Source organism: Epithele typhae (genome assembly GCF_022376455.1).
Source record: "Epithele typhae strain CBS 203.58 chromosome Unknown BXZ73scaffold_96, whole genome shotgun sequence".
NCBI classification, from domain to species: domain Eukaryota; kingdom Fungi; phylum Basidiomycota; class Agaricomycetes; order Polyporales; family Epitheliaceae; genus Epithele; species Epithele typhae.
The window spans coordinates 31681-58319 of NW_025954287.1; the positions used below are offsets into that span (position 1 = coordinate 31681).

Here is a 26639-nt window from a genome sequence, read left to right on the forward strand (position 1 = left end):
TGGAGGGGTCCCGACCCCCTTCCCAGACCAAACTCGCTCTGTATTTTCAAAATCCATTCCCTGTTTGGAAACTTGCAGGCGCTGGAATGCTCTCGACGAGCTCTCGTCATACATTAGCGCCCGACCCCTTCGCTCATAAAATATCCGCCAGTCGAAAGGTAGCGTCCCGGTCTTGCGCGATGTACAACGCGCGAGCGCGCGTCCCCGCCTCACGCAGCTCGCGACTCGCGCGTCCCCAGTCCGCACGACACACGACACAGAGGGGGATGCGTGCGCGTCATACATCGCGCATGTCCCGCACGACGCGCGGCTTACGACGCACGACTGAACGGTGCTCCCCATCTTGCACAATGCACAGCGCGCGCATCCTGGCACGTAGCTCGCGACTCTCGCGCGCGCGGTCTGCGCAACATCACGCAAGAGCAGAACACGCGGACAGTTTGCCTTTTGACCAGGACGAAATGCGGCTGACAGTTAAACAGTTGCCCTATCAGAAACACAGGGGCTCAGCCGGACGAAAAGAATGCTTTCTGCTGGTTTTCGTCCACGTTTCCTTCATGTGGGCATCCTACCTTGCCCGTCTTGTATGATCCTCCAGACGATCTCTCAGGCCTCTCTCCTCTCACTGCGGTCAGATATGACCATCAAATCCAGCTGGATCGTCGACCTCCGCGTGTTCCTGACTCTACTTCGAACTATCACAATGCTGCTCAGGTATGTATGAGGCAAAGTCTTCAAGTTTGTGTGCTTAGCTTAACCCCCATAATCACCCGCCTCCTCCTCCTCCCCCCTCATGAATGATAGACAGCACCGGGCGCCTTTGCCACCGCGGCCACCTCCGACGCATACTACCCGCCCCAGGGATGCTTACATGTACCTTCCTGTTCACACACCTAGTCTGAGGTGGGATCGTCTCGCACACGAGCCGGGGCAATCGACGAGCAGAGGGGGGAACTAACAGTGATAGACATCATGATTGTCGGACTACGGACGACGCCATACGTTACGGATACGGCCACAGATCATCTCAACTCTATCTACCGGCGTCTCGGGCGTGTACGGAGCTAGGTCTGGAAGTCTGGCTTACGGACCGTCATCCAGTGAACGCCATACTACGCCGTAGCCAGTTCGTATCTCGCAATCCGTACTAAGACATCCTTCCGAGGGCTACATATAAACAACGTTTACGTTGGCACCGATTTCTCTGCTTGCTAAGTACTGCTGATGATTTCGCGTGTTCAGCAACATCATCCAGTTCAAAGCCTCCCTCGGGGTTTAACGGCGAAGTCTGCTGATGTCGGCGGTCTGTCGTTTGTGTAATGCCGATTGTCGGAGGTATTCCCTTTGAACTGCGGGTATGTCGAGACCAAGTAAGAGGATCGATGTAGTGTTCTCACTTGGCAGTCCCTGACCAGAGTCACCGGCCCGGTAGCCGGGTAAGAGCTGGGATAGAGGGCGAGCCTCTCGGGCGTCAGGCTTCTCGAGCCCAAGTCTACTACGGCAACTCTCCTTTCCTGTCCTCCTTACACCCTCCATGAGCCACCACCTAACTTCCTCTTATCCCTACCCACAATTGCTCGCGTAAACCAACATGGAGAAGCACTTTGAGCGGCCAACATTATCCATCCCCTCAAGACCCTCCCTCCCAACTTCTTCGTCCGACTTTGCTCTTCCTTCGTCTCCGTCCTCCGCCCTCGCCACTTCTTCTACAGACGATCTGAGCCCATTTTTATTGCGTCTTCGCCGGCCAAGCAACCTGAGATCCCGCGGTAGCGACGGCTCACCGCCTGACCACCGCCTCCACAGTCCCCTCATCTCTTCTTTCACCCGCCGCTACAGCCAGGGTGGCAGTGGCCTGGGCGAAGACTCCGAAAGCGACCGCGACAAGATGTCCACGGACGGCGAGTCCGGCCACGCGACGCCCCTTCTGCCGGGCCCGGTGATAGACACCGATAGCGACACGAGCATGAAGACGAGCCGTCCGCGCACGCCTCCCCGGCTGACTTCGGCCTCGAGCTCCAGTTCGGGGAATGAGGACCAGCCCACGCGGGCGCACAATCGCAGGCTGTCACACCCCGTACGTCCCCGTGCCCGTCTGCTCGTTCCCTCCTCCCCTTTCCTCCCCGCCGCATTGCACCGCTGGGTGTATGCGTGCCACTACTCCGCTGCTTTGCGCCACCCAGACCACCCCCCTCAGCTGAGTTCCAAGTTCCAACATCACTGATGATGCGTCGCCGCATGCCGCAGGTCCGGGTCCCGCGCATACTGGCGCTCGTACAGGAGTCGCACTTGCAGGACAACGAGGCCAAGTCGGAGGCCCAGTTCCAGCGTATCCTCGCCTCCCTGAGCGACCTGCCGAGCCACCCTCGTACCCCACGAGCGCCGTCTGATCGTGGGCGGTACCCCGAGGAGGCAGTTGGCGACGATGCACATCGCGAGTCCTCCCCGAGCGACGACGAAGACGAGGTGGACGAATCGGCGCCGGCGTTTTCTTACAGCGAGTCTGTGGTCGCTACGAAGCCGGTCACCCCTGCGCATAGCGTAAACGGCGACGAACTGTCCATGCTCGACAGCCCGATTGGAGTCGCGATGGACGTTGATATGGTGCGTTCTCATTTTGCCTTTCGCCATGAGTAAACCCTAAGCCTCCAACCAAGCCGTCCTCGGTCCTCTCCTCTCCCGTGGTGTCCTCATGGCGGTACACGCCCCCTCCCACGACAAGTGCCGTGCGGAACAACAAAAGGAAACGTATGTCCAGTAGTCAGTTTCACTCTCCCCATGCCATCATCCAAGTCCTGACTATATGCGCCTTCCACACCCAGTTGATGACCGTTACGACCCCTACCCCACCTCTGCGAAGCGGCGCGCCGTCTCTCCCTCCATCTCCCACCTTCGCGAAGCCTTCAACGGACGGCACTCCGGCGCGCCCCGACTGTCGATGCCGATCCCCATCCCCATCCAAAACGGGATGCACTCCGGTTCTTCCTCGCCTATCGTCCCGGGCTCGAGCTCGTACTGGTCAGCTCGCCAGAGCTTCGGGTCGGCGAGCGTGCTGTCGAGCCCAACGCTCCGCGCGCAAATCGGGCTCGCAAGCCCTGTGCTGCGCCCCATGACACGGGCGCGGCGAGAGGGCGAGCGGGAGGTCGACAGCACGGAGGAGGGCGTCAACGGGCTGAGCATCGCATGAGAGCGAGCGTTCTCCGTCCTCGTTGTCGCCGCCTTGCGTCGCTAGTCCGCATTTAGCTCCCCCGGGGCTCAGTCACTAGCACCACAGCATCGTATTGTACCTAAGTTAATCCCCGCCTTGCGAGCATGTAGTATGAGACGCATCTGTACCACTAGGGCTTCAGTCATCTCGCACTGTATATCCTGTTTTCATCGTTCCTAGAGTACGTTACATGTGTATACTTAGTCATACTATCTGCTTCCCTATATTTCGCTTCAATCTCCGCACGCCGCGTGTTTTCCGCGACTGAATCAGCTGCCCCTGTAGGTCGTGTAAGAATACGGGCTGATGAGTAGCGGTATGTGGTAATGCTCCTGAGGGTTGGGAACCTCGAAGGTGATCTGCGCGCATCGACATCAGTCTGTGCAATGTGCCATTGAGAGAACACCGACCGACCTCGACCCACGGGTAGAAAGACTTGCGGCCCACGCTCGCGAAGTAGTCCCTCGTCCTGAAGACGACCTTGTAGAGTTTCCCTGCCTCGAGCTTGATCAGGTCCTCACGGCGCTGGTCAGGCGCGGCCTCCGGGTACAGCTGCATGCAGCGGCCGTCGAAATCGGTCACCCTGGGCGTGCGGGCATCAGCATAGCTTGCGGACGTCGGGCGACGTGGACGTGCCCATCAGCGAGGACCCGGAAGCCCGCCGTGGGCCCATCGGCCGAGGTGAGCTCCTGGAGCTGGACAGGTACGCCCGCAGCAGGCTTGCCTATCGACGAGTCGAGCACTGCAACGTGAGTGTCGACAGTCAACAGTTCGTTGATGCGCAGGTGCCAAGAAGTGCGCGCACCGTGGCAGGTCACGGGCGACTTGGACATGGTTATGGTCGTGGTAGAGTGGGAGGAGTCGAACCAGCGATATGTAAGGTTGGCGTCGTGTACGGCATGCCACATCACGTGACCAGCGCCCGCTCATTTGGCGTCGACGCCAACCTGGTTACCTTATACGGGGCTATTTCACTGACATCATGGGCGGCCAAGGATGCACCCGAAGAAGATTATCCTGGTGCTTCGATGCTCGCGCGAGATATATAAACCAGACGGGCGTGTCTAGCTCTACTGCTCGTCTGTCGTCCACCATGGCCTCCGATACTGAATCCACCACGACTCGAGAGAGGGCCGACTCCCTTTCTTCTCTCTCTACCATGGCCAGCTCAGAGTCAGCACCTAGTCTCTGTGCTGATCACGGCTCTCCTATCCACTCGTCACCGGCCCAATATTCAGCCCTTCCGGACGAGCCACCAACTCCGCCTCCAAACTTTCCGCACGACCCGCCGACTCGGCCTTCGGATATCCCGGAGGCGCCACCGAACAGACCTTCCAACGTGTCGGACGATGACTGGGAAACACTCCAACTTCTCCTCCAGCCTGGGTTCGAGGGGTACAATCGGCCCACGTGGGTCCAGCGACTCGAATCACGCATCAAACCATTTCGCGAGATACGCTTCGGGAGGTACACCACCCACATGATGTTCACGGCCATGTTCGAAACCGCCGCACGTATGAACCTCGGTGATTCTGCTCAAGAATACCTATCGACGGCGATCCGAACTTGCGTCCAAACCGCCGATGGACAGCCTGAGAGGGACAGAGAGATGATATTGGCGAAGGAGCTGCAGAAGCTAGCGACGACGTGGGTGGGGTACATGTTGTGGCCCTGTGCGTCCCTCTTTTTCGTTTCATCTGTTGCTCATTCACCGAGGTCTCTTTTGGCAGTCGCCACGGCCGCCGTCATGAATATCATGGAACCCGAGGAGATATCTGAAGCCGCCACTGCGCCAGGCTCCGGCACTGACACGCCAACTTCTTCCATCATCAGTCTACCGAAGAACAGGGTCTCGTCGCTGAGAGATCATGTTTGTGACCTTTTCCCGGGTTGATTTTGGTGGCAATTCGTGCTAACGTCTTACTATCATTCCTCAGGTTCTGCTTCGTGATCGCTTTATGTGTTTCTTTTCCGGCGCTGTCGACCCGACGTGTCCCACGGCACACCGTTCTAGACTACAGTACAAGTATAAGACTAAGTTGAACGCAGCACACATATTCAAGCGTGCTGTAGCGACCTTTCACGAAGGGTCCACAGATGCGGAGGCAAGTCATTCATGCTTGGTGTTGTTGGCGACTGTTTAACACAGCGCTGTAGAAGTCTCTCGAAACTACCCTGACGATCTTGAAGAATTATTGTCGGGTTGAGCGGTCCATGCAGCTCATAATCGACACGACAGACGATCCTCAGAACGCCATTCTGCTGTCCCCGGAAACCCATTCCGACTTCGATGCCTTTGCGTGGTGCCTGAAGACTACAGAGGTACGCGCTACTCGGAGCTGAAGGCGACTGATGCACTTACATTAGCATCGCAGGCACCCCACCGCTACGAAATTTGTCGCATGTCGGGATACGAGGGGCGCGACCCTGTGCAAGAGTACGTCACATTCGAGGACCACAGCGCCGAGTTCAGCGCTTCCGAACAGGCCGCTATGTCCTCCGTGTTCAGCAAGTCTGGCACTCGCAAGCGGGGAAGTAGTGCCACGGGCATCGATCTCCCCAACCCGGAGCTGCTGCGGATGCATTGCGCACTCACGCACGTCCTGCATCTCAGCGGGGCCGCAGGGCTGTTCGATGCGCTCAGAGAGCCTGGAAACGAGGACGGCTCTGCGGGCGCGGGCGCGGCAGTGGCTGGGACAGGAGATGCTTTCCAGAAGCATGTGGTCGACGAAGACCCGTTCAAGTTCGATGGATTGCGACTGTCGCTCAAAGTGGCGGGCATTTCCCCACACTAGTAGAGTATTGTCCATTGTGCAACGGTGAGAGGGGATGTAGCAAGCTGGTGTCGATAGTACTGTCCAATCTCGAATTGTTCGAACGTCGTGGGTCACAAGAATACAAGTTCGGAAGCAGCTCGCGCTCGATCGATATGGACACATAAGTGCCCAAAAGTCGACAGTATTGAGGCGAACCGTTCACGGGCGGTCCGGTCGAAGTTCGAATACACCCGACCACACCTGCCGTGAGTCACGCTCGAACATGCGGTCCAACAATTCGAAACAGTACATATAAGATGGATTCAAGTACTCGATGCGGCGGAGCAGGCGTGAGCACGGTACACCTCATCGAACAAATTTGGACGTGGCCCTAGCTGGCTGCCGTAGGGCGGTACGCATTCCATTGCATGAACACATTTCTTACATACTCAGGTTAGGATGGATAGATTACTGACGAGCCACGGCTGGGAGTTATCCTGGTGTGTATATGAAATCTCACCACCTCAGGATCAGTCCAGACTTCGACCCAAAGCCTAGACCATCCCGGGCTAGCTCGTTGATGGAAACGGAGGATATCCCGAGCGGGATACATTATCTTGCCTGGTCTGAAAAGGTGATTATCGGCCAGCCAGCCTCGCAAGATAGGTTTCGACTAGACAGTGTAAATAGCATACTCTCTCTGGCCTCAACCATTCTCACACACCCCGTACACCCATGTTACAACACAGTGGAAGCGACGAATAGATGAATTGCATGTGACTACTACAATCTATCCAATCACTCCTGGTGAGGACGGAACCTAGGGTGCAATATAACTATGTAGACCCAGACCAGGAGCAGTAGCAGGCGGGCGGTCGACCTTGGAGACGACGAACGTGCCCTCGAGCGGGACGGTGTGCGGGCCGCTCGCAGTCGTGTGCCGCCAGCCGCCGACCAGCGTGCGCCCGCCGACGACGTACTCGCGGAAGACGGCGGGGAGAGCGCCGCTGCAGCCCGCTGGCGGGATCTCAAGGCGGACAAGGATGACAAGGCCACGCCTAGGACGGACACGGCCGTGGAGCGCGTACACCCGCCGGGCATGCGCGCATCACGCGGGGGTCTGTGTGCGTGTGAGAGGGAATGACGAGGGAGTGAAGCAGAGAGAGAGAAGGGTGAGACAGTGAAGGAGGAAGGAATGAGTCAGTGCGCGCACAGGGGAGAAAATAGGTCAGCGAAGGAGAGCGGACGGAGGAACGCACACTACCTCGCCTGCGACGAAGACGCGCGTGATCCTACATGTCCGAGTCCGTTGGGCTTACCGCGCGAGTGCGCATCGTCCATCTTGTGCTCTTTGTCGAGACCGCGTCGATGAGCTCGTCGACGTCCACGTTGAGCCCGTCCTGGGCCTGCTGACGACAGCCTCGCGTCGAACACGTACGAGCGCGCGGCGAGCGCATGCCCGTCCACGTCCGGGTCCTACACCGTGCGAGCGTGGGTGCCGGGAAGAAGGCGAGAAACTCACGGGGCGGTGGCCTGCCCAGAGCCCAGACAGAGACCCGGGCGTGAACGTTTGAACTTGGGGCCGCCGGGGGGCACGCCCTCCACCCCTCCCGGTCGTTCTTCTGCCGTGCGCTCAGGCTCGTCAACCGATCCCTCCACGCCCGCCCGTCCTCCTGGGCAGGGTCCGTGAGGGCGGCGAGCCAGTCGCAGTCGCAGTGTGGGGGGCGGGCGGAGGCGTGATACTCGTCAAAGTCGGCCATCATCGGCCCGCGGAACTGGATCGCGGTTGAAAGGCGCAATGAGAAAAGAAGGAAGTGGGGGCGAGTGCAAAGAAGAGGGAGACGGAGAAGCAAGCATCGCCGACGTGATATTGCACGTGATATGCGCCCAGTGCAGACGCCTGCCCGACGTGGCTCTCTCGGATCTCCACCCCAGATGCGACATGCCCTCTCGAATGCCCACCCACGACTTCTCCGCCGACACATTTTTGCCACCGCTAAAATCCTCTATGCATTTTCACGACATTGATGGTGTCAGAAAGCACCTGGACGTCCTACTGCTCCCTCAGTTTGAAACGTGCAACCATCCACGATGGGCCGAAAGAATTACTTGCTACAGGGACCCCAACGGGCCGCACGGTCGAAATACTCCACCCACGCGATGTTCGTCGCGATGTGCGCGACCGCCGACCTACTAGACCTTGACCACGGACGACGGTACGTCTTCGACGCCATCCACAAATGTGTCGCACAAGCAGCCGGGAAACCCGAGCGGGAGCGAGATAAGTGTCTGGCGGTAGGGCTGGAGAGGCAGGCAACGGCGTGGGTGGCGTACATGCTCTGGCCTTGTGGGGGTTTCGTCTATTTGATACCTGCCCACTCACGCTGACCGACGATTAATGCTGCAGTCGCTGCGATGGCGTACGTGGACGACACGGACCACTCCAGCTCCTGGGATATGATTTCGACTCCCACTGCCCCGATGACTTCGGAAGACGCGGAAAGGCACCGTGCGCATTGTCCGTGGAAATCCGTGAGTGCTCGAGACTATTATCGGGCGATCCAACGCGTCCTCATATGCATGTACCCTCCGTAGTTGCTGCTCCGTGATCGTTACACCTGCTTCTTTAACAAGGCCCTCGACAAGGAGTGTCCTCAGGAGTACCGTAGCAGATTGAACTTTGACTATGCTTCCCGGTTGCAGGCAGCGCACATCTTCAATATTGCGGCAGTTGCCTTGCACCCGGAATCGAACGAGCTTCAGGTAGACTACTTTATTCGATCCTGCGAGCGTTTATTGACATTGAGGAATGATCAGTCTCTTTCGACTACGCTGGGAATTCTGCAGGACTATTGTCGGATACACCGCTCCGTTGTCCAGACCATCATCAATACCCCGGACAATGCGCAAAACTCACTCTTGCTATCAGTGGAAGCCCGTCTAGACTTCGACGGTTTCAATTGGTGTCTCAAGGCTACAAAGGTGCCATTTGGTTCAGACAAGAGCATAGTCCCACATCCTGATATCTGCACAGACACCCCACCGATACCGGATATGCTACATGCCGGACAACGAACGATATGAAGGGCGCCGTGCCACAAGCGACCACGTCACATTCGCAGACCACAGCGCCGAATTCGACGCTCCCAAACACGTCACTTCGTCCTCGCCCATCGCAGGAGTCGCCCTGCCCAATGCGGATCTGTTGCGGATGCACTGTGCACTCGCGCACGTCCTGCACCTGAGTGGGGCTGCGGAGCTCTTTGAAGTTCTTGCTTACACAGCGGACCATGTCTCGCCGACGGGCGCAGCGTTCATGGCGCGGGTGGTTGACGAGGATCCGTATGCGGTGATAGAGCTGCAGGAAACTCTTGCTGAAATGTTGAACCCTCAGTGACGAATTTCTGTCTTGCGTGCGAGCAATGCTGGTTTGTTGCCCAACGATGTATACATTACGCGACTTAGTATACCATGGATCTGACTCAGACAGGAAGGCGTTACCGCCCCAGGTTGAGCAAAACGTGGGACGAGTGACAACCGTGTTAGACAACGATGTACCACCCATGAAATAGAACCTTCACTTGATGCGTTACATACTATCCTCGCACAAGCAGCGCAAGACAGCTCGGGGCCGGGTGGGACGCTTCGATCTCGGCGGCCCGATCTGCCCGGGTCGAGTGCTAAACTGAGAACAGCCCACGTACGGGTCCGCACAGCGTAGCAGTGGCAACACCATCTCTCTCCTCTCCCCCTCACGGTGCCCGCCATGTCCATGCACTCCGACGATGACGACCTCAGCCCCATACGCACGAACGGGAATGGAACAAATACACGCCTTCCCAAGGGCTTCGTCCTCGACGACGACGCCTTCTCGGACAACGACATCGACGTCCCGGAGTTCTCCCCCGCGGCGATCCGCGAAGAGCTCGCGAAGAGCATGGCCCGCACTGGCGCCGCGGACGACCGCTGGGGCTCTGGGGCGGGCGTGGACTTGGAACTGGACACGAACATGAACGACCTGGCGGCAAAGATCGGGTACGCAGCGGACCCCGACGCCTCCGTCTCGACGTTCGACATCGACGCGGAGCCCGATTCACCACCCCGGCCAGCGCGGATGGACTCCCTCGCGTCGATGTACGACGTGCCCTTGTCGTCCGAGCCGTCGCAGGAGCGGTTCAGCGCGGACAACGTGCGCGCCGAGCCGCTGCAGGAGTGCGACGAGCCCGAGGAGATCGCAGAGGCGGACGGAGGCGGCGGGTCCGACTACCCCGCCGTACAAATCGACCTCTCCGGGCCCACGGCGCAGGCGACGGAGGTGGGCGCGCACGCCCGCGCCCGCTCGTCCGTGTCCTCGGCGGCGTCGCAGCCCCGCTCGGAATCAGAGACACACGACCTCCCCCCGATATCCGTCTCGGCGAGGCACCAGCACGCGGCGTCGCAGCACGAGCTGCGCACCAAGCCCGCACCGCTCGACATCAGCGGCTCCGGCGCAGCAGCGGGCGCGGCGGCGTCCGCCTCGACGTCCGCGCTCCCGCTCCCGTCGTCCTCGTCTCTACCCACGCCCACGGTGCCGCAGCCCCCGACGCCGACCTCCATGGCGGCACGGCACCGGCCAACGCGCTCGGTGGGGCCGAGCATGCTCGACAAGGTGATCAGCAAGACGCGGCCGCCGCACCTGCCGCCGAAGCCGCGGACGGAGGACCGGAAGCACCTGCAGGACTGGGAGGAGATGATGCGGCGGAGCAGGGCGACGGGTGAGTGTGCTCGGTCGGCTCGTCGGTGGTGCTGCCTCACCTTAACTCAGCGTGCGTTCCGTCTCCGTCTCCGTCCCCGCCTTTGCCGACCCCTCTGCTGTTTGGCGTCTGGCGTGGCGTCGACCCCGACGTCGTCCTCATCCTCGTCTGGATTGGGGGTATGGAATGGCAGAGGAAAAGCGAAGGAAAGCACTACGTGAGCGGCGGCTGGCGCGGGAGAAGAGGATCGAGGACTCGATTGGGCAGTGGGAGCGGGAGATCGTACCGGACTGGACGGTCGTCCATAGAAGCTCGCATCTGCGACGATTGTGGTGGCAGGGGATCCCGACGAAGCTGCGCGCGTCGATGTGGCAAGCAGCGATCGGGAACCCGCTCGCGCTGAGCAAAGGTGCGTCCCTTGTGCTTCCCCCAATGGCTGCGTTCCCGACACCCGTGTCCCAGATTCGTTCAAGACGTGTCTATCGAGAGCAAAGAGAGCGTTAGCATCGGGATCCTTCCCGACGACGGTGCTCAACCTCTTGGAAAACGACATCCGGACGACATTACCATCGGTCCACCTGTTTGCGCCCGAGACAGGACCGTTGTATCAGGACCTGAGAGACATGCTTTGCGCATGGGTCGTTTCTCGGTCGGATGAGGGGCTTGGATACGTCGTTGGAGTGGCCAAGATTGCGGCGATGATCCTCATCAACATGGCGCCGATGCAAGGTTTCATCGCGCTACGGAACCTGTTAGAGCGTCATTGTCTTCGGTCTTTCTATGGCGGTATGTCGTCAAAAGACGATGTGAGTGATCTGCAGTAAAACATGGGAGCTACTCTAACGCACGGAATCACAGGTAGAAGCATACTACAGGTAACGCATACATCCAGTCAAAAGGCGACACAGCGCTGACATGAAGCAGGATATTCGACACCTTGCTAGCAGATGGAATGCCCAAAAGTGCGTACATACGAACTTTGCCTTAGTCTAGTCCTTGCTTACAGTATCATCTGTCAGTCTACTTCAACTTCAAGCAGCATCAAATATCACCATCATCGTACCTTCCGGATTGGCTAGTGCCGCTATTTATCGAACATTTACCGTTCGAGGCGTGTGCGCGAGTCTGGGACGTCGTCGTTCTCGAAGGAGACGCGTTCCTATATCGCGCCGCGCTAGCCGTCTTGGGGGTCCTGGAGCCTCGACTGTTCTTCCCGGACAAAAAGGAGCTTCTCGAACTGCTGAAGTGCGTCGCATCGTGATGCCTCTACGGACACCTCGCTGACACATGCTTTTGCAGGGGTGAGAATAAAGCTGCGCTAGAAGTCGCGAGAAGGGAAGGCCGTGCGCTCAACAATGGCAAGTACGAGATGTACGGCGTCGACGAGGAGACGCTCTGGGAGCGGATCAACAGCATGGACGAGTGGTGGCGAGAGAGCACCTGGCAGAGGCTGATCACGCGGGAGCTTCCTGACATATGAGCCCGCAGGGTGGGCTACAAGCGTGGGTACCATTATTCGTTGACGTTGTTGACACGACCAGGGATGACATGACATCGGTCTGCCCGGCCGTCTTGTACGCATATACACTGCAAAAGGATAATCGCTAGATGCACGGAGAATGGTAATATGACGTTCCTCAATCAGGATTTAGAACTGGACTCTGGACTGTGCTGGGCGGCGGCCCGTGACAACTACATGAAGCGAAGCGCAACAGGTTCCAGTCGGCCTGGTGTTCCTCAAGTCACGCATCCGCAATCCGTCTTCCAGCACCGGCTCGACCAGCGGCCTAGAATCTCCATGTCTGTGCCTTGCCAAATACAAACCCCGGGCGCTCCACCGACCTCTTCAGCGGCACCGACAAGAAACGGGTCATGGCTGTACGGATCAACATTATCAATTATTGCAGCCCAGCCTCGAGCTTATGACGCACCGTCCGAGCCGGGCGGGGATATTTGGGCTTGTGGGCGGTGGCGGGGCTCGAACCGCCGCTTTCGGCCAGAACGTCTATCGGCCCCACACGTGATCGCCGCCGCCAGCCCTAGGCCTGATGCGGTGCGTGTCACGTCCGCACACCTGGTCTATCGCGGGCGGAGATCGAGCTGGGCTGGGCGATGCGTCCCGGTGCGTACCGTGCGTGGGGCCTTGTGCCCGGGAGGCTCGTGCACAGGTGGCGTGAGGCGGGCTGCAGGATGATGTGGTGAGGGTCGCCGGGGTGTATAAAGACGGGACCGCCTAGACTCGGTGAGACCTCAGTTCCACAGTTCCACAACACCCTCTACTCAGTCATCTCTTCCTCGACTCTCGAGTGCACTCCTCTCCACTCAAGTCTCACCCACACACCCCACTCAACCACTCAACCACCAACCACCCCTCTCACTCACGATGATGTCCCTCATCGCCGCCCGCGCTCCGGTAAGCTCTACTTTCTACAGCTCCATCCATAATAGGTCCCTGACAGAAACCCCTTCGGCAGTCACTCATCCTCTGGACCTCCCTCGAGACCGGGCTCGCCGTCTTCGTCTATTCCCAGTGGCAGAAGCCCAGGTTGTTGCCTCCTCCCTTGCCATCAGCTTCATACTAATTCGAGTCCTCTTCTCCAGCATTGTTACGGGCCCTCTTCCCTCCGCCATCCCCAAAGGCTATTTCGGCCGCAGCCGGTTCGGCGACCACCCCCACCAACCCATCCACATCGCCGAGACCACCCAGCTCCGCGAGGCCCACTCGGCGCGCTGAGCTCCTCTGGGTCGGTGACTCGTCCATGATCATACCCGCTCTCAACGACACTATCATCTGGGACTAGTAGGCTGCGCGGCGGGGTTGCGGTGTAAGTCATGCAGACGCGGAACAAGTCGACCTGAACGGTCGGCGGGGGCGGCGCAGTCGAATGAGAAGTCCGGACCAGGACGTCCTGTACAAGATACCAGCATGTATGTATCATTATAATCGCTCTATTGCACGGCTACATGAAGACGCGTTGGATTTGGAGCGTGGGCTCTGAAAGATCCTCTTTGTTGGTGTCGCTGTCTTCGTCCTTGCTCGACGCGCCGCTCTGGAAATCGGAGCACATACCACCTTCGCGCTCCTATGGCTAGCATCGTTCGTCTCGGTTCACTGGCAGTAAGCCTGTCAAAAATGTGTTACAGGCCGGGGATTTTGCGCTTATGGGGCGCAGGCACCGAGCTCCTGGACAGGCATGTTGAGCTAGAAATGGTGGAGGATTCGCGGACGACCAGTCAGACTTGCGGAGGTCCGAGAAGCGGTCACCACCGGAGTCATGGGCCGTGACGAAGGTATCGAAGGGAAAGGGTAACACCGGTGGAGGGCCCGGCACTGGCCGGGCTGTCACTACGCGGTCACGTGTACTAGTACGCCTCCCGCGAGTGGCGCCGCAGGCTGGTCTGTCTTCCACAGTCACATTTCCTTCAGGCTTCTCGTCCCCCTACTATCCTCCAAAATACAGGCTCACACTGGCATGACCCACGAGCAACAAGGATACAACATTGACGGAGGATCTAACGATTACAGCCCTCAGACCACAGCTCCCTCACCGAGCTCAAACAGCGTGGCGTCTCCTCTCGAGTGCGAATGGATGGGAAAGGAAACGCCGGGACGGCGACCTCTTTGCGCCCCAAGAAACTCCATCCATCCGAAGTGGCCCGTCGAGAAGTGTGTCTCCTCGCTCTCATTCCTTCATATGTGCCCTCAGGAATCTCCATATACTAGCGCGTCGCACGATCCAAGGCGCAATATCCTCCACGACGCCGTCTTCCCCGTGCTGAGGTATACAACGGCACCAACCGCCCCCTTCTCTGGCGTTTCGGCTACGCTTTCAAGGGCGACGTCGCTGCCGAGTACGTCAAGCACCACAAACTCAAGCTTCCACTGAACGATGAGCCTCTCGATGAGGCTCCTACTTGGGAGGAGGTGAGAATCGCCGGAAGCGCACATCGTCGGGGGGAGGGATGTTTGCCGCGGCCCTCTACCTTATGGCGAAGGACCTGTCGAACAAGTCTGGTGTGGAACTTCACACTGCCCAGACTCTGGCGTTCTCGCGTAATTTGTCGTCTATTTGTGGACAAACTACAACTACGACGAGCAATTTTGGCAGTGCCCCGACTATGATTTCGCCCTCGACACCCTGGACGAAGCTTTGAGGCCGTTTTCCGGAGTGACGGTCAAACCATTGTGGTATATCGATTTGGAAAACGACTGTCTGGTACGTTCTGGTGTCTGCCTCTCTCGGTGGTTTACTCACGATGGGCACAGGACATGTGATGTTTCGGAGGTCTCGACGTGCCACTGGTTGTGGGTACCATTGAGACGTGCTCCATACATGTCGGTCCTGTCGATGTGCTCGTACTCTCATTATGTTCCAGTATATGCTGTCATCGTACTATCCTTGATAACATGTTGCGCCCCTGCCCCCCGGGGCATTTGTGTAGTTGACGCAAGCTTCCCCCCCGATTCGTGATCCCGGTCCGATAGTTTAGATTCAGCTTTGTACTGTACGCCTACCATAGGGCTCTGCCCTCGAGGGCGTTAAAGGAGGACGACCAAAAAAAACATGTTGCGCCGTCGCCAACCCGGAACACACCTACGGAACGCCCAATCTTGGCGCGCTTTGATTACGATGTTGTGTTGGGTGTCAACGTTTTCTATGTAAGTATGGCAAACATAGTTGACGGTCCATCAATGCTACCGTTTGTCTCCTTCGCCTATGCTATCAGACATCCGAGTGACTACAGGGTACATATATACTGCAGGTGTTCTTGACCATTCTTCGAGGCCGACCCATCTGAACGGATGCGGGGGCGATGAGCGACCCGCTTGGGCATTAGGCGCCACCACGCATGTCTTTTCTCCTCCCCTTCCCGGGAGGACGCAGACCGGGCACGATGGAGATCTAGAAGAGACCGGGGCATTCGTGTACAGAGTTATGATTGGCTCTCGTACACGGCTATGCACAACATATCCTACCGGACCTGAGGTGTGGGCCTCGGAGAGCTCAACGCTCAGCTCGCGTCGACGGTCCTTGATCTTTTCTTGGCGACGTCCTCGGATTCGTCGTCCTCGCTGCGCTCTTTCCAGAGTGCATATAGCCTCCGCCGGCTGGCATCCCGTGTGTCGGGTTCACTGGCGATATCGAACAGTTGTTGCAGGACTGCTTTCCGGAGGGCTGTGGTGCTCTGCGGCTTTTCAGGTTCTGGATTTGAGGTGCATGAATTCGAGACCAGGTGGAGGTATGTTTCTGTGGAAAGTCGTGGCCGTTTGCGACTCGGGGGTTCTTCTGAGGTTCCTTCTGACAAAAGGGCGTCGAGAAGCGGATCGATGAGGGCCGACTGTACGCGGTCGTAGGCCACTACTGTAGGTGCACGCGCAAGCAGGGTAGCGAAAGGAGCGAGGAGAGTGGTAATTGGTGCGGGAAGAGGGGAATCGACTGGAGGATTTGCGAGCGCCTTATCGAGCTCTTCGGCGTAGATATCGGCAAGGTGATAGGCCAGACCTAATGGCACTCGTTGATCGTCGACGCTGAGATAAGATGAGAACTCTTGCGGGGGGTGAGTGAGCAGCCAGTGGTCGAGACGCACCATAGAGGTCCACCGTGTTGTGTGAGTATGCCGTTATATTCCTTGCAAGCCGCACCATCCCACTCTGCTCGAATTAGAAGACGGAACGAGGCGTTCACGAAGCGGCGAACAAGCATGTAGTATTTGTCGATTCTGAGAAGAACGGTGAAAAGATGGAACTTGGACAAGCAATAGGACCACATACCGAAGCCGATCAATCGAGTTCCACTCCCGGACAGTTGACTCCCAGAATCCACGCAGAAACGCCAGTGAGACTGACAAATCGGAGATCGCAAGCAGGATGTCTGAAATCTCCGTGGCAAGTGCTTGCTGAACCAGAGGCTTGTCAGAAATCCAAAAACCTCCACGGAGGGATGTCAATAGCAAAACGGACTTAAGGTGCTAAGATCATGCTCACAGTAGAAGATCCCTTTCCAAAGCTTCGCCATCTCAGCTTTGGGCAGAGCTTCGCGCGCGGGGTCAGATAGGAAGGCGGCGAGGCTCTTTATGGCCTTGTCCCGCGTTTTCTTGTCTTGAGGTCCATGAGCTTCCCGATCTTGCGCGAGCCATTACCTGGAGGACGCACCAGTTGAGGCAAGATATTTGCCCAGGGGAGGGCTTCCGTTTGTGCTCTCTGTTGCCATTACTTGACGGTTGGTCGACCGGGATGCGTTCGGAGATGAGCTTGCGATACGAAAGTGAAAAGTCCAGTGGGGAGTGGAAGTCGGAGAGGAGAACGAGACACGGAAAGTTTTCCCGCGCTCCGCCACAGACGCGTCGCGAGCGCGGGCGTCGCCCGAGTCGCGCTTGCTCCTCCCTGTCCAAGGCCACCACCGCCAGGGCTGCAGCCCCCGCTATATGCGGTCCCATCATCACCGTCATCATCTGCGTCTGCCATGATTGCTGAAGTACTCCTCGTGCTCGCTGGTCATTCCTCCTCTCTCTTCCCCACCGACCACACCGTCCACCCCGCATTCGCACCCCTCCTCCATCCCGGCGAGGAACAGTGTCTCGAGTCTCTTGGTCAGATCGCGGTGCGTTACCGCAAGATCAAGCATGCCTGCACGACCCTCGCGCGCCCCTCCTCGCGCTACGTCTCCGCCCTCTGCGCGACTCTCAACCAGATCCTCAAGGACGAGTACGAGGTCCTCGTCGTCGACACCGAGGCCAAGGTGCTCCAGCGCGACAGCAGCCTCGTCGCGAGCGGCTCCTTTGTACCCCTCGCCTCCTTGCGCGCCATCTTCGCTGAGTGGGACGCGCCCCTTGCCTCACTCGACACTCTCGTCGACGACCTCCGCACGCACGAGTACTGGCAGCCAGGCCCGCTCATCGACCTTCTCCTTACCCGCTCCCAGACCGGCATCCACCGCATCGCGACGATCTACGACCGTCTTTCCGCAGCCGTACAGCGCGTGTGGATGGCCCAGCTCCAGGCACTCCTCATCCACGGCTCGCTCGCCCCCACCGACCCGATCGCGGACACGCACTACGCCTTCGTCGACGGCGCAGTGCCGTCGTGCGTGTCCGCGCAGTCGAGGGAGTCGATCACGTACGTCGGGCGCGCGATCGGGACGGTCAAGGCTGCCAAATGGGAGAAGCAGTTCCCGCAGGAACTCGCGCGTGAGCATACCAAGCTGCTGCACACCACTCTCCCGCAAGAGCAATACGTCTTCGACCGGGTAATTGCGGACATCCGGACGGCGGTCAGTGAGTGGTTGTGGCTTAACGTGTTGACGCACAAAGATGTCGACGAGGCCGTCGAGTCGCTGTGCGTACCCCATTCTCTCGAGCCGGCGGTGGTCGTCTGGCTGACACGTCTGTAGAGCCAACTATTTCCTCCTACGCAATGGCGAGTTTGCACTGTCGCTCATTCGCGAGATCGAACGTTTGAAGCTTTCACGTCTCACGGGCAAGTCGGTGCCTAGCTCGATGATCCGGGAACAGGACCTCCACCTCGCCCTCCTCCGTGCCTCGCTGGGTACAACCGCTCAGCAAGACCCGTCGATCGCACATCTCCACTTCCGCATGCCCGCAGGTCCCATCCGTCCTCTGTTGCCTTCCCTCGCGGCGCCGCCGGTCCAAGACCTGTCAACCTCACTCTCTGGACCCCCAGACTCAACCTCCTTTGATGACATGCTCCTCGGCACCCCGCTGCTGCTCACCTACACCGTCGAGTGGCCGCTCGACCTCTTCCTCCACACCTCTGATCTGCAGATCTATGCAGGCCTCTTCTCCTACCTCTCCGCGCTTCGCAAGACGCATACCCGCATCCATGTCTGCTGGACCGCGCTCTCGAACGCACAGCGCGCCCGCCGCCGGTGGACGGGGCTTGGCGACGGCGGCACCGCGGAGGATCTTGAGGCGCGCAAGCGGCTCCTTCGCTGCGGCTGGGGCGTCGTGCGCGAGATGAACTGGTTCCTCGACACCCTCCTCGGCTACGTGATGACCGACGTCGTCGACGTCGAGTTCCGCCGGCTTAAGGCACTCCTCCGCGGGAAGCCCGCCGGTCTGTTGCGGCCACAGGCGACGGGTCAGACTGATGCACCGTTCGGGGTCTCGCGGGCGCACTCCGCATTCGGGCCCGCGCAGAGCACCGCATCGAATGCAAACCTCGCCGCTGGCGCGCCACCACTCGACTTCACCACCCTGCGGCACATCCACACGACTTACCTCGAGCGGCTTCTCACCGGAAGCCTGCTCGCGAACCCGGCGCTGACGAGCATCATCCGCATGGTGCTAGAAGTGTGCGAGCGGTTCGCGGCGCAGGTCGAGCGATGGGGCGGGATGTACTCCCGCGCTGCTCTTCGAGGGCAGCCTCGCCGCGGGCGGGAACCGCGTCGGGGACATGGTCGCGGAGCGGCATGTTATCGTCGGGGAGATCGATGAGGTATGTCCGCTGTATCGCAGCTCGTTCGTTTGAGCTGACTTGCCGGTGTTCCACAGACACTGCATACCCTCCTCGACGCGTTCTACGAACAGCTTTCGCTGTCCACCACGCTGCAGCCGTTCTCTGCCCTGCGGGTGGTGACGCCACAAAGTCCATGTACAACGCGAGCATGGCGAGCACGACGGGTGTCGGGTTCCACACGTTCCTGCGTGCGCGGCGCGGCCGGCGACTCGAAGGAGACGAGGAGGTGCGGCGGCACGTCGAGCGGTTGCTGCTCCGCTTGGACTTCAATGGACAGTTTTCGAAGCCGAGGGCGCGGAAACGGGGCCAAGGGACGGTCGGCGGTGAGGAAGACATTCTCAAGCAAGGAGGCCTGGCGTAGAGCGTAGCACACCAAGTGCGAATGGACGCTCTCTTGATCGACAGTGACGGTGCCTGTTTGTACATGGCACTGCACGGAACCTTGTCGAAGTCCAGTTGAGGAAGCAGCCGGCGTTGGTGGACCAAGGCGGACCACCACCTGCCCCCATTCTCACATCCACAGCTCCGGAGCTTCCTCCGTGTACGTCTCGGGATGGGCCGCCAACCATTCACCTCGAGATCCTGTCGTAAGTTCAACAGTTCACGATGGCCGTTGGGTGCCCGCTAACATCAATGTTTCCAGCGTCCGTTCCTCGTCTTGCCGGGGGTCCGTGTGGCTTGAGGTTTCGTAGCGATGTGTTGGGCCTGGCTGGCGTCCATAACTTGATGTGGAATGCATTCACCCGTTGGCCCTTCTACTGTCGCTCCAGGCACCCAACTGGTTCACGAGCTCCCTACATGCTCTTCAAGAGCGGGCATCGAACATCAAGAAGCGAGAATTTCAATGCATGTTGTTCGTTTGTCAAGCCTGCCGTCATCTCCCTTTCTGCGCCATGTAGTGCCCATTCCCATCCTCACGCTGGAGCACCGTTTGGCCGCAAACCCCACCTGGTTTCGCACCCACGGCGATGCCAACCACTCATTCAGACCATTGCACATCACACCACGCCCACTGGCTTCCAACCGATGCTTAGCGCGCTGAAGAACCCTTCATTTCACGTCTAGATGCTAAGGTACATATGTGTGGGTCAACCGAACGAAAAGCCGTTCCAGTATGTGTTGCGTGTGTGTAGATGCGGCCCGTAGGCGTGGGCGTGAGTGAGGTGTGGGTGTGTCGCGGGGTATCCCGGTTCCGTATACTACATAGCTACATCGGAGATGAGGCAATAAATCTACTGCTACTTGGACCTGGACCACGGACAGCGGAAGAGCGGAGAGAGACGCGACGAGCAGCATGGACGAAAGCAGCGGCAGCGAAGAGAGGAGGCCAAGGAGAAGGAAGAGCAGCGAACGGGCGCACCGCGGACCAGGGCTATCCCCACTCCGCCTCGAGCTCCCGCGCGAGGAAGTCGTCCTCGACCATGTTGTTGACCGAGCTCCCGTCGTCCTCGTCGCTCGAATCGCTCGACTCGTCCTCCTCGTCCTCGCCGCCCCCGACGCCGTTCGCCGGCGACGAGCGCTGGCTGGCGCTCTCCCCGTCCTCGTGGAGCTGCGCGGCGGTGACGCCCTCCTTCAGCCGGCTCGCGCCCGAGCGGTCCGCCGCGAGCTTCTTGCGTTTCGCCAGGGGCGACCGCAGCCCGTCCTCGCCGCCCGTCGACGCTATGGCCGTGGCGAGCTGCCCGAGCTCGGAGGGCGTCAGGCTGCGCACGCGCTTGCGCTTCAGCTGCGGCGACGGCGACGCGCTCCGGGTCCCGTCCGTCCCCGAGCCCTCGTCCTCGCTCGCGCCCCCGCGCACGCTGGCACCCTTACGGCTCGGCGTCCCGTCCTCGTCGTCCTCGCCGTCGTCCTCGCTCTCGTTCATGGCGGCGTCGACCTCGTCGTTGATGTCCTCCCACGAGATCTCGTCGGGGTGGAACGAGGTTCCCGACCCGGAGGGGGTCGGCGGCGCGCTCCCGCCCTCGACCCCGAGCGCCCCCCGCCGGCTGCGGTCGACGACGACATCGTCCCAGTCATCTGCGTCCGGCTCCGGGTCAGAACTAATCTGGTGAGGATCCGAGGGAGGACTCGCAAGCGCTCCGCTGCCGCCGCCTCCCTCGCCACCAGAGCCGTTGCTGGTGCGCGGTGGGGGCGGCGTGAGCAGGTACGGGCCCTCATCGAGCCGCCGCCAGAGCGAGATGCAGTCATTGAGCCACTGGAACCAGACGACTTTGATGTGAGGGTAGCGCCGCGCCGCGTCGACCTTCTGCGTACTGGGCTGCGAGATGAAAGTCAGCCCCGTGAATCGAATGCGAGTGGCGGGAAAGCAACACACCTTGTTGGTGACGACGTGGGTGAGGCGAGAAGAGATTTCAGTGTAACACTGTGCACCGAACGCAGTCGCAGTCTTCCAGATCTCGCTCGTTTCTGGACGTGTCTCTAACGGAATGACACTCGTGAACAACAGGTGAACACCTTCAAGAGTCGCCATCCGCATCGCCGGGATGATCCTCTGTGCACAATCAGTGAGGGGACTTGAGTGAACGCATGCATGGACGTACCCGAACGTCGTAATCCACAGAATCTGGTTGTCGCTTCTTCTTCTTCGGTGATCTGTGGGACTCGTCCGGTTTCCGCGCCTCAAACGCGACGTAGAACTGGTCGTGCACGAACTCGAGGATCTACAAAACGCGTGAGACGAGCCGACTCAGACGAAGAGGTGTTGACATACCCTCTGGACCCGAGCCAATTCTATATCGTCGTTCTTCAGCAATGCCTTGCGCACCGGCTTCTCCTTCTTCGGTTCTGGCGTCGGAGTTGTCGAGCCGTTCTGGGAGGGTTCGGGGTCCGCGGGTTTGTCGCCGTTCTCAGCATCGGCCGGCGGCGTTTCCTGCCTCTCTTGCTTCTCCTCTTCTTCCTGCAGCTCCTCCTGCTTCTTCGCCAGCGGCCGCTCCTCGACTTGCGCTTCGAGAGCGAGAGTATTTCGTGAGATCATCTCGTCTTTCTCCAATTCGGCGGCCAGTTCGTCTTCGGCAGTGGCCGAAGCGGGGGAAGAGGGGCCATCGGAGTCGAGCAGGTCGTCGTCGAGATCGGAGTCATCCTCGTCGTCATCGTCTGGAAAGACAGACGTTGGGTCTGGTCCCGCGTCGGCTGTCGTAGGAGGTGGAGGTGGGGAAGCGGGAGGAGCCATAGGCTCGAGTTTAGGGAGGAAGGCGGAGTTGATGTCGCCGATACCGACGAAGAAGTCATCTGGGCGACGATGTTAGACAATATCATAGACAGGCACTGAGATACTCACAAGGGATGACCTTGACCAGGTTAGGACTCCATTCCCAGACGTCTGCTCGGTCGTCGATTATAACAACCATGGACTGGTCGCAAGGGAACAGTCGCTGCAAGCTTTTCTGTGTCAAGCCTTCGCGGCGGCGTCAACCTCCTGCGTCGCCCTTTCAATCGACATGGTACTCACTGCCACTCTCATCGCGACTTAGGATCCGATTGCCGAATATCTTGCCGTCAGAGTCGATCGCAGCACAGACCTCCTCCGCGTACGCGCGCGTCCCCATCGTGTACACGTGCATTTCATACTTGGTGGCCATCGTCTTCAAGAATTCCGGCAATCCGGGGCTGTCGTAATGTCAGTAAGGCTCAAGCGCGGAAATGGGTGAGCCACTCGACATGTGACGGGCCCGTTCCTAGCGGAGCGTCTCGCGGAACACCCACAGCACGGAAGAGGAGATAACGGACGAGGCCCGAGTGGCGGGCCGCGTGGCGGGCCTCGCATGCAGAAGAACCACGAACAAGAACGACGTACCGCGGCTTGATGTAGTACATGCACCCCTCCTGTTCAATCAGCTTCTCCTTTCCCTTGCTCTTGTTTCGCTGATGTGGCTGGCCGAGCGCCTCGGGGCCCAGCTTGAACTTCTTGACGTCCTTCAAGGCTTCCCAGTTGGGGTTCACATCATCGTCATCCTGCGCTACCGCCTTCGCGGGATCCGCCCCGGGGCTTCCGTTCTGCTCCCCTGGCTCGGCTTTGTCCGCGTCAGAGTTCTCCGCGTCCGCGGCCTTGTTCGCCTGGCGCGCCTCCCAGGCCTCGCCCTCGGTGATCCACTCGCCGACGGTGGGATCGACGGTGGCATGGACGATGGTCTGATCGAGATCGACGATGAGGGAGAGCTTGCGGGAGCGGAAGAGGTGCTCGGCGGTCTCGCGCTCAATGCGCTCCGCCTCCTCGAAGGAGACGGTCGGCCGTTGGCGAGGTGGGTCATCTGGATCGACGCACGGGACGCGTCTGAAAAGCCGGTGTAGTCGAAGCTGGCAGCGACGACGGCGTGAGCCGGCGGGGGGCAGGGACGCGCGGAGGAACGCGGGGGAGACGGACCTGGTCATGTCCTTGCCGCAGAGGCAGCAGAGGCCGCCGATCTGGACGCCGTGCTTGCATGGTTCGAGGATGTATGCGGCGGGGGTGTCGCGCGCGCGGCGGTCGGTGATGACTTCGCCGAGCTTGAAGGACCAGCGGGAGAAGGTGCCCTCGAGGGAGGAGTCCCAGGTGCCGAAGCGGAGCTCGAGGCGGTCGGGGTCGTCTGGGGGTATGTGGGTGAAGGAATAGTCGAGGAGGCGCGAGCCGCGCTGGACGGGTGTGTCGGGAGCGACGGCGAAGGAGACGAGCTTGAGGGGATAGGGGAGAGTGGAAGGGAGATAGAGTTCGGTCGGGGACGACATGGGCGTCGGCTGGAAGGACGGCGCGGGTGTGCGCGAACGGTCCTGTCCCCGGGTCGCTAAATGGCAGGGCGGAGTGGGGCGAGCGCTCCCCGTCTTGTTCCACCCGCCGCTCGGGCCAGGCGCCGGCCTGTTGCGCTCTGTTTGGCTCCTGCTCTCGACCTCGTCTGCACCCCGACTCGCGCGGCTCAGCCTCGTCCTCCGCTGCTCACCGATGCACACAAACGGCACCACACCACTGCGCCACTCCACCCGTGTCTCCCTCGTGGCTGCTGAGACTGCTTCTCACGGATTGGTCCACATTTCGGCAGCAGATTGCCGTCCATGATCTGCGTCCATTAAATCCACGAGGCCGTTGTTCCATCTCTTTTGTCTCCATGTTGCAATTCCACCCCGAATGCAGCTTCGTGGCCCCGACTCGAATTTAGCCGTCGCTCCGGCCATCGTCACATGGACTCGACCGAGTTCTTCGTGAGAGCTGGATTGCTACCTTCTCGGGCGCCATCAGGGTGTCTGTCAGCGAAACACTCCAGACCATCGCTCGAACCAACCCAGCTCGATATGACTGGCGGGAAAGTGGCACTGGTCACTGGGTGCTCTCAGGGAGGTATTGGGTTCGCATTGTAAGTCAACACTCAACGATGTCGAAGCGACCCTGCTCACGCACACCTAGATGTCAAGAACTTGCAGAAAAGGGATGCACGGTATACGCAACTGCTCGTCGACTGGGTCTATGGTCGCATTCGATCACCCCGGAATTCATAAGCTGTTGCTTGACGTCACCAGCGAAGAGTCCGTGCAACTCGCTGTAGACACAGTCATGGAGCGTGAAGGTCGCATCGATGTATTGATCAACAACGCTGGGATGAGTGGCAGCGGTGGGTGTTGGACATGTTTGCGAGGATATACTCGACTCTGACAAGACATCAGGAGCCTTGATCGACATTCCCATCGAGGAAATAGTCCAGACATTCAACACCAACGTCTTCTCCATCGTCCGCTTGACCAAGGCAGTGATCCCACACATGGCAGCTCGCAAAAGCGGCACCATCGTGACCATAGGGTCTCTGGCTGGCGAGATGTACGCTCTCAGCTCCAGGCTTGTCTCTGCGTGTCGCTCAACACATCACTGTTCATAGCCCAGTCCCGTGGGCCGGTGTGTACGCCGCGACCAAAGCGGCCGCTCACTCCCTCACGGACACCCTATACATGGAATGCACCCCGCTCAACATCAACGTCGTTCTCGTCTCTCCCGGAGGCGTCAAGTCGAACATATCTGTCAACCAGGCCGACCGCGTCGCTCTCCCCGAGGCAGCCTGTACAAGGACTACCTCGCGGCGATCATGCAGAGGCTCGTCATGAGCCAGCAAAACAACCCGATGCCCGCCGCGGCGTTCGCCCATAAGTAGTCGGGGCGGTCCTGAAGCCCTGTCCGCCGAGGTACTTGACCCTGGCAACGTTGTCGGGGTTCTACAGTATCATGAAGTGGCTTCCGCGTGGTTGGATTTTGAGGCAACTGTGGAAGAATCTTGGAGAACGTCCGAGGTTGAAGGCAATGCAGAAGTAAATGGACCATAGGGCCAATGGGCCAGCCAATGTTCATATACTTGCTTCTATTGAATGTATGTTACAAATCTGTGCCGTCGGTTCTGTGATGCCTGCACCTTCCGAATCCACCAATGTCCGAACTCGAAGCGTTCAGTCCACTCAGGCGCCTGTTTCCCGCCGTCGTCGACCTCCGCCACTGCCGCCGCTCCTTCCCTCCACCTCCACTCCATCCTTCCACATCAAGCCCTCCGTTGTACAGTCATGTCGCGTACCCTTACGGCCTCTCTGCGGACATCACGCCGACGAGCTCGCCGAGCAAGCTCACAAAGGCGCAGAAGTCGCGCGCGCGCCGCGAGCCCTCCGGCGTGTTCTCGCTCTTCTCCCCGCCCCAGATCCAGCAGTTCCGCGAGGCGTTCTCGCTCATTGACCGCGACGGAGACGGCTCGTCGGCGAGCAGGACCTCAAGCACATATTTGCCTCGCTCGGTGAGCCTCCCCTCTCCCCCTCTCCTCCCGCGTGCTCCCGCCGCTCACCCGGTCCCCTCCCTCATCCTCCTCCGCGCCCTCCGCTCGGACCACCCCACACACACCCTCTCCACCGCCCAGGCATCACCCCCTCCCGCTCCACGCTCGACCAGCTCCTCGCCGACCGCCCAGGCGACGCGCGGCGCGGCCCCCGGCGCGCCCTCGGACGACGGAGGCGCGGGAGCGGGGGCGACCGCGGGATCACCTTCCCGATGTTCCTCACCATGATGGGCGAGCACCTGTACGACTTCGACGCCGAGGCGGAGCTCGTCGCCGCGTTCGAGTGCTTCGACGAGTCCGACTCCGGCCTCGTCAACTGCGACGAGGTCCGCCGGTGGCTGGGCGACGTCGGCGAGCGCATGGACGAGCACGAGGTGAGCCGCCGGCCCTGTGTCGTTTTCCCCCCTTCTTCCGCGCCGTCGGTTGCGCCAGGAGAGCACGGGATGCTCACGCCCCGTCGGTGGTGCAGATCGACAAGTTCCTGAAGGGCCCGTTCACGCGGAACGGGCAGTTCAACTACCGCGAGTGGGTCAAGGTGCTGAGGATCAACACGGACAATGATGAGCCCGAGTCGCAGTGATTCGAGGCGGCTACCGACCTTGTACGACTTGTACTGTGTATGTGACGACTACTAACGAAGGATACCCGATGCATCTTGGAGTGTGCATGAGCTCCGGTCGGCAGCAGGCGAGCCCCCAC

General features: G+C 59.8%; 12 protein-coding genes across 12 annotated transcripts; 9 read left to right on the top strand and 3 right to left on the bottom strand.

Annotated features, from left to right (window-relative positions):
• Positions 1 to 1591: 1591 nt before the first annotated feature.
• BXZ73DRAFT_55556 (uncharacterized protein) lies at positions 1592 to 3187 on the top strand (the record flags this gene model as incomplete). The annotated part of the gene is made up of 4 exons (XM_048021363.1): positions 1592 to 2077; positions 2248 to 2604; positions 2658 to 2748; positions 2823 to 3187. 4 exons carry the CDS (start codon positions 1592 to 1594, stop codon positions 3185 to 3187), a joined length of 1299 nt encoding a protein of 432 aa, XP_047872176.1.
• Positions 3188 to 3477: 290 nt separating this feature from the next.
• Positions 3478 to 4041, bottom strand: BXZ73DRAFT_92973 (transthyretin; the record flags this gene model as incomplete). The annotated part of the gene is made up of 4 exons (XM_048026545.1): positions 3478 to 3567; positions 3623 to 3791; positions 3845 to 3950; positions 4014 to 4041. 4 exons carry the CDS (start codon positions 4039 to 4041, stop codon positions 3478 to 3480), a joined length of 393 nt encoding a protein of 130 aa, XP_047872177.1.
• Positions 4042 to 4571: 530 nt separating this feature from the next.
• Positions 4572 to 5943, top strand: BXZ73DRAFT_3568 (uncharacterized protein; the record flags this gene model as incomplete). Its single annotated transcript, XM_048017870.1, has 5 exons — positions 4572 to 4881; positions 4939 to 5078; positions 5146 to 5331; positions 5369 to 5530; positions 5584 to 5943. Coding segments are annotated over 5 exons (1158 nt in total), but the record flags the coding sequence as incomplete, so codon positions are not given.
• Positions 5944 to 8124: 2181 nt separating this feature from the next.
• BXZ73DRAFT_106973 (uncharacterized protein) lies at positions 8125 to 9361 on the top strand (the record flags this gene model as incomplete). Its single annotated transcript, XM_048016792.1, has 5 exons — positions 8125 to 8311; positions 8372 to 8496; positions 8560 to 8727; positions 8782 to 8946; positions 8999 to 9361. 5 exons carry the CDS (start codon positions 8125 to 8127, stop codon positions 9359 to 9361), a joined length of 1008 nt encoding a protein of 335 aa, XP_047872179.1.
• Positions 9362 to 9730: 369 nt separating this feature from the next.
• BXZ73DRAFT_81959 (RabGAP/TBC) lies at positions 9731 to 12177 on the top strand (the record flags this gene model as incomplete). The annotated part of the gene is made up of 7 exons (XM_048023613.1): positions 9731 to 10718; positions 10891 to 11106; positions 11160 to 11503; positions 11556 to 11572; positions 11622 to 11659; positions 11717 to 11942; positions 11997 to 12177. The coding sequence occupies 7 exons, from the start codon at positions 9731 to 9733 to the stop codon at positions 12175 to 12177; spliced, it is 2010 nt and encodes a 669-aa protein (XP_047872180.1).
• Positions 12178 to 13080: 903 nt separating this feature from the next.
• Positions 13081 to 13431, top strand: BXZ73DRAFT_106975 (uncharacterized protein; the record flags this gene model as incomplete). The annotated part of the gene is made up of 3 exons (XM_048016793.1): positions 13081 to 13110; positions 13172 to 13242; positions 13299 to 13431. 3 exons carry the CDS (start codon positions 13081 to 13083, stop codon positions 13429 to 13431), a joined length of 234 nt encoding a protein of 77 aa, XP_047872181.1.
• Positions 13432 to 14758: 1327 nt separating this feature from the next.
• On the top strand, positions 14759 to 15169 carry BXZ73DRAFT_55554 (uncharacterized protein; the record flags this gene model as incomplete). The annotated part of the gene is made up of 1 exon (XM_048021362.1): positions 14759 to 15169. A coding segment is annotated over one exon (411 nt), but the record flags the coding sequence as incomplete, so codon positions are not given.
• A 541-nt stretch (positions 15170 to 15710) lies between these two features.
• BXZ73DRAFT_55581 (Nop52-domain-containing protein) lies at positions 15711 to 16909 on the bottom strand (the record flags this gene model as incomplete). The annotated part of the gene is made up of 5 exons (XM_048021368.1): positions 15711 to 16227; positions 16287 to 16418; positions 16471 to 16627; positions 16684 to 16797; positions 16852 to 16909. 5 exons carry the CDS (start codon positions 16907 to 16909, stop codon positions 15711 to 15713), a joined length of 978 nt encoding a protein of 325 aa, XP_047872183.1.
• A 252-nt stretch (positions 16910 to 17161) lies between these two features.
• Positions 17162 to 19534, top strand: BXZ73DRAFT_92976 (gamma-tubulin ring complex protein; the record flags this gene model as incomplete). Its single annotated transcript, XM_048026546.1, has 5 exons — positions 17162 to 18033; positions 18089 to 19051; positions 19080 to 19152; positions 19209 to 19270; positions 19321 to 19534. 5 exons carry the CDS (start codon positions 17162 to 17164, stop codon positions 19532 to 19534), a joined length of 2184 nt encoding a protein of 727 aa, XP_047872184.1.
• A 1011-nt stretch (positions 19535 to 20545) lies between these two features.
• BXZ73DRAFT_92977 (uncharacterized protein) lies at positions 20546 to 23871 on the bottom strand (the record flags this gene model as incomplete). The annotated part of the gene is made up of 7 exons (XM_048026547.1): positions 20546 to 21427; positions 21485 to 21661; positions 21711 to 21830; positions 21881 to 22398; positions 22448 to 22564; positions 22619 to 22776; positions 22964 to 23871. The coding sequence occupies 7 exons, from the start codon at positions 23869 to 23871 to the stop codon at positions 20546 to 20548; spliced, it is 2880 nt and encodes a 959-aa protein (XP_047872185.1).
• A 558-nt stretch (positions 23872 to 24429) lies between these two features.
• Positions 24430 to 25435, top strand: BXZ73DRAFT_92978 (NAD-P-binding protein; the record flags this gene model as incomplete). The annotated part of the gene is made up of 7 exons (XM_048026548.1): positions 24430 to 24491; positions 24542 to 24604; positions 24655 to 24746; positions 24799 to 24949; positions 25008 to 25164; positions 25194 to 25273; positions 25309 to 25435. The coding sequence occupies 7 exons, from the start codon at positions 24430 to 24432 to the stop codon at positions 25433 to 25435; spliced, it is 732 nt and encodes a 243-aa protein (XP_047872186.1).
• Positions 25436 to 25547: 112 nt separating this feature from the next.
• Positions 25548 to 26520, top strand: BXZ73DRAFT_92979 (EF-hand protein; the record flags this gene model as incomplete). Its single annotated transcript, XM_048026549.1, has 4 exons — positions 25548 to 25564; positions 25661 to 25952; positions 26054 to 26314; positions 26410 to 26520. 4 exons carry the CDS (start codon positions 25548 to 25550, stop codon positions 26518 to 26520), a joined length of 681 nt encoding a protein of 226 aa, XP_047872187.1.
• Between the last annotated feature and the right edge of the window lie 119 nt (positions 26521 to 26639).